Source organism: Archocentrus centrarchus, chromosome 8, assembly GCF_007364275.1.
Source record: "Archocentrus centrarchus isolate MPI-CPG fArcCen1 chromosome 8, fArcCen1, whole genome shotgun sequence".
Taxonomy (NCBI): domain Eukaryota; kingdom Metazoa; phylum Chordata; class Actinopteri; order Cichliformes; family Cichlidae; genus Archocentrus; species Archocentrus centrarchus.
Window position 1 is genome coordinate 948,648 of NC_044353.1, and position 5,352 is coordinate 953,999.

The following is a 5,352-nucleotide window of genomic DNA, read 5'->3' on the forward strand; positions in this document are numbered from 1 at the left end:
TTCAGAATTCATCACAGTACAGAAACAGCATTAGTGAAGGTTACAAATGATCTTCTTACAGCCTCTGACAGTGGACTCATCTCTGTTCTTGTCCTGTTGGACCTCAGTGCAGCTTTGATACTGTTGACCATAACATTTTATTACAGTGATTAGAGCATACTATAGGTATTAAAGGTACTGCACTGCAGTGGTTTGAATCACATTTATCTCATAGACTCCAATTTGTTCATGTAAATGGGGAGTCTTCTTCACACACTAAGGTTCATTATGGAGTTCCACAGGGTTCTGTGCTAGGACCAATTTTATTTACATTATACATGCTTCCCTTAGGCAGTATTATTAGAAAGCACTGCATCAATTTTCATTGTTATGCAGATGATACTCAGCTTTATCTATCAATGAAGCCAGATGACACACATCAATTAGTTAAACTGCAGGAATGTCTTAAAGATATTAAGGCCTGGATGACCTCTAATTTCCTGCTTCTAAATTCAGATAAAACTGAAATTCTTGTTCTCGGCCCCACAAATCTTAGAAACATGGTGTCTAACCAGATACTTACTCTGGATGGCATTACTTTGGCCTCCAGTAACACTGTGAGAAATCTTGGAGTCATTTTTGAACAGGATATGTCCTTCAATGCACATATTAAACAAATATGTAGGACCGCTTTTTTGCATTTGCGCAATATTTCTAAAATTAGAAACATCCTTTCTCAGAGTGATGCTGAAAAGCTCATTCATGCATTTATTACTTCTAGGCTGGATTATTGTAATTCATTATTATCAGGCTGTCCTAAAAGCTTCCTGAAAAGCCTTCAGCTGATCCAAATTGCTGCAGCTAGAGTACTGACAGGGACTAGAAAGAGAGAGCAGATTTCTCCCATATTGGCTTCTCTTCATTGGCTCCCTGTTAAATACAGAATAGAATTTAAAATCCTTCTCCTCACATACAAGGTCTTGAATAATCAGGCACCATCTTATCTCAAAGACCTCATAGTCCCATATCACCCCAACAGAGCACTTCGCTCTCAGACTGCTGGCTTACTTGTGGTTCCTAGAATACTTAAGAGTAGAATGGGAGGCAGAGCCTTTAGCTTTCAGGCGCCTCTTCTGTGGAACCAGCTCCCAGCTTGGATTTGGGAGACAGACACCCTCTCTATTTTTAAGATTAGGCTTAAAACTTTCCTTTATGATAAAGCTTATAGTTAGGGCTGGATCAGGTGACCCTGAACCATCCCTTAGTTATGCTGCTATAGGCCTAGTCTGCTGGGGGGTTCACATAATGCACTGTTTCTCATTCACCTTATTTACTTTGTTTATACTCCACTCTGCATTTAATCATTAATTGATATTAATCTCTGGCTCTCTTTCACAGCATGTCTTTCTCTCCCCTCAGCCCAACCGGTCGCGGCAGATGACTGCCCCTCCCTGAGCCTGGTTCTGCTGGAGGTTTCTTCCTGTTAAAAGGGAGTTTTTCCTTTCCACTGTCGCCAAGTGCTGCTCATAGGGGGTCGTTTTGACTGTTGGGTTTTTTCTGTATTATTGTAGGGTCTTTACCCACAATACAAAGCGCCTTGAGGCAACAGTTTGTTGTGATTTGGTGCTATATAAATAAAATTGAATTGAATTGAATTGAATTGAATTAAAGTGAGTGGGTGCTCCACCCTTTTCTAGCTGAGGATCGTGGTGTCAGATTTGAGGTTCTGATTCTCTTACCCAGCGTCTCCACAGTTGGCTTCAAACAGCCCCAGTGTGAGCTGGAGGTCGTGGCTTATTAGAGCCAATAGAACCAGATCATCTGTAAAATCAGAGATGAGACCCTGAGACCACCCAACCAGCACCCTCCACCCCTCGACTACACCTAGAAATTCTGTCCTTAAAAATTAGGAACAGAACCGGTGACAACGAGCAGCCCTGGCAGAGTCCAACACCCACCAGGAACCAGTCTGACTCCTTCCAGGACTGCAATCCAAACACAGACTATGGTTCTGCAGAGTGCCCATAACAACAGGCCCAGTACTCCCAATGCACCCCCACAGGAGGCTGTGCATTCAACCCCAATGTCGTTCCCCAGTCCATAAAACACGTTTATACAAACTCCCATCACCCTCGAGCATCTTTGAGAGGATAAAGAGCTGGTCTGATGTCCCACGACCAGGATGAAAACCACATGGTTCCTCCTGAATCTGAGGTTGAACTAACAGATGGACTCTCCTCTCCAGCACCCTGGCACAGACCTCCCCAGAGAGGCAGAGGAGCTCAACCCCCTGAAGCTGCAGCACATGCTCTGTTGAGGGCCGAGCACTGCACCTTGTGGAACCCCACCTTTAACCTTCAGTGGGCGGGACTCTGGAGGCCATGAGTGTGTGTGTGCCTCTCATAACATACATCCACCCTTTACATCAGTGTGTCATGCTTTTCTAAAGGTCAACAAACACCACACAGCAATTCTTTGGTCAACATTTAATTTGAAAAACAGCTTATTTACTTACATTATTAAATAAATATTATAAAAAAATAAATAAATATAAATAAATAAATAGATGTTATGAATAAATAAATATTATAAAAAATAAATAAATACATATTATAAATAAATTCCTAATAAATGAACAGTAGAAACCATCAGAAACAGTCTCCAGAGTCCTCAGACGCTGTGTCATAGTTGCTGTTGTGCTGCTGTTGTGCTGCAGAGCGCCTCCTGCTGGGAGCAGCTGAACCTCTGATGATGGAGGCCACGAGCAGCTCCAGCTGATCCAGGCGCAGTTTGGTCTCCATCCTGAGCAGATCCCACGACGCAGTACTGCAACCCTGTACACACAGTACTACAGTTAGTACTACAGTCAGTACTACGGTCACCGCACACAGTAACGCAGTGAGTACTGCAGTACTTACAGCGCAGGACACAGTACTGTTGGCCAGTCTCCCGTAGTAGCGCTTCAGACTGCTGTCCGCTGCTCTGCTCGGCGACACCTGGAGACAAAAACACGTCCGATTGTTTGTGTGTTTGGAAGGAAAACCTGCAGCTGAACACGTGACGGGAAAGGAGGCGTTCACTTACGCACGCGTTCACTTCCGTTATCTGTCTGTGGATGACCGTCAGGAAGCGCTCGGTCCTGTCGGCGTCCCAGGGAGCGGAGGACAGGTTGTCATGGCGATACAGACAGGAAATGAGCTTGAGACTGTCTCTGATGAAAACCAGCTTTGACTCCACCTGGACAGACAGAGAGACAGGTGTGAGCTGCAGGTGTCTGATTGGCTGACAGAGGTGATTGCGTCAGAGACGTACCTCAGACTTTCTGATGTTCTTGTAGAGATTTCTGGGGAAACGAAGCGCAGGCGCTGAAGTGTCCTGTGCAGTCAGCTGATCGCCCTGAAACAGGAAGAGACGGAGCTTCATGTCACCGTCACCGACCTTAGACTGAACTGGTGTCACATCAGGTCATTTTACATACATGTAACGTTTATGGCTCATATAATCATTTCTCTTCTATTAACGTGTGGAGTCAAGTTGTAATATTTACAGATAGGCATGAATATTAATGTGCTTACCTTAATGTAAACATTCATGTTTGTAAACACATAAACTCTCTGGTTTAATATAGTGTGTTTTTAATAAACTGCCCAACATTAAAACCTGTGCCCTGTTTTTAACATCATACATACATGCAGAATACCTGTTTTTAGAAATGTCCTACGGGCCCTGAATGCATCATTACAGCCCCCTCACAGGGACTCCTGCATTCAAGGACCCCTCAAACCTTTTAAAATATGCTGAAAGGCTCTTCAGTGGCTCCTGGAATGTCCCGAAGGCTCTTTAAGGACCCTGGAAACTCTTCAGTGACTTGCTGAATATTTTAAGGATCCTTGAATATATTTAATGACTACTGGAAACTTTTTAATGACACCTGGAAACTCTTCCAGGTCTCCCTGAATTTATATAAGGACCAATACAATATATTTATGCACTCTTGAAATATCGTTAAGGTCCTGGAAAAGAGTCTTTAATGACCTCTTGGAATATTTTAAGGACTCTCTGAATGTCTTAAAGGATCATGGAAACTTTTAAAGGACCCTGAGACCCTGTCTTTTTAAGTCATTGAATCTGTTTGAGGAGTCCTGGAATGTTTTAAAGACCCTGCAATCCCCTCCAGGACCTGCTGTCAGCGCTGTACTCACCATGAGTTTGAGAAGATCCCGGGCTTCATTGCTCACATGTTTGTAGTGTGTGAGCCAATCACAGCAGAGGGCAGAGGGCAGGGCGCCGCAGAGGACGAAGAGCAGGCCAGTGAAGGTGACCATGATGATGATGATGATGATGATGATGATGATAGATGGATAAAGGTGCTGTGCAGAGCTGAGCTGTCTGTGTGTCCATGCTGCTGAGGAGAGTTCAGGCTTTTATTTTCCAAGCAGGAAACAGAAAACAGAAAAAGAAAGTCAGCGTTTCACTTTCCGGACTGAAGCCGCTCCCAGAGCAGTGGGGCTTTTGGCTCTCTGATCACAGCAGGTAGGACCTGCACACAGAGCTGCTCTTATTTACGCTGGAGTTCCTTCACATCATCAACCTGTGTTCATGTGTTTTTAACACCGCTCTGCAGGAAAAGCCTCAGGTCTGACATTTAGAAATGTCCTGTGGGCCCTGAATGCAGCATTTAATACACATTTTATTTTAAAAGGTTGTGTTTAATCTGCATCATGGACGTGAACGTGTCACTTCCTCAAGGATCACAGGGACTCTTATATTCAAGGACCCTGGAGATCCTCTCAAGGACCCCTAGAATCTTAAGCACCCTGGAAGGTCTTCAAGGAGGTTCCTCTTACATTTGCCACATAGACAGGAAGTGGAAGCACTTCACAATAAAAGCTGCTTCCTTGTCCTGCTGTGTGTTTATTAAAGGTTTATGGATTTCTGTCGTGTTTTATATTCGATGCTTTAATTCTCTGCACTTCCTCGTGTGAACCTTCTGCTTTTCTGTTTGTCTCTTTTCAATCAGTCTTTGTTTAAGCACATAGGCATGCTTTTATTTTGAAATCCGCAGCTCTGTTTCCTGTTGTTTTCTGCAGTTTGACATCATCTTCGTTTTCACTTTCTGCTGTGTGGGGAAACCCTCAGCGGTGACGAAATGCTGTGATGTCACACCAGGTGATGTCACAGATGAGGCAACGAAGAAAGTCCTACAGCAGCACGGCAGGCCGTCGGAGTTTCACATCGTAGACACAAAGACACTGAATTACTGACTATCTGAAATACATATTTCAGATATCTACAATTAAATTATGACTAGTCATAAAGTTAATTGGAGATATCTCGCTTTGTCTTCTGACTAGTCTTATTTCTAATTAAAGA

At 43.7% G+C, this 5,352-nt stretch overlaps 1 protein-coding gene across 1 annotated transcript; it reads right to left on the reverse strand.

Moving 5' to 3' along the window:
• Positions 1 to 2,627: 2,627 nt before the first annotated feature.
• On the reverse strand, positions 2,628 to 3,505 carry LOC115784237 (interferon a3-like). The gene is made up of 4 exons (XM_030735385.1): positions 3,292 to 3,505; positions 3,064 to 3,216; positions 2,898 to 2,975; positions 2,628 to 2,813 (listed from the first exon to the last, which is right to left on the reverse strand). Exons 1-4 carry the CDS (start codon positions 3,400 to 3,402, stop codon positions 2,628 to 2,630), a joined length of 528 nt encoding a protein of 175 aa, XP_030591245.1. The 5' UTR covers positions 3,403 to 3,505.
• Between the last annotated feature and the right edge of the window lie 1,847 nt (positions 3,506 to 5,352).

Bases quoted from the DNA above. Each gene is read 5' to 3' on its own strand.
- LOC115784237 (XM_030735385.1), bottom strand. From the start codon at position 3,402: ATGAAGCTCCGTCTCTTCCTGTTTCAGGGCGATCAGCTGACTGCACAG. The intron at 3,217-3,291 runs GTACGTCTCTGA...CTGTCTGTCCAG, and splicing joins AGAACATCAGAAAGTCTGAG to GTGGAGTCAAAGCTGGTTTT. The intron at 2,814-2,897 runs GTAAGTACTGCA...CTGTGTGTACAG, and splicing joins ACAGTACTGTGTCCTGCGCT to GGTTGCAGTACTGCGTCGTG.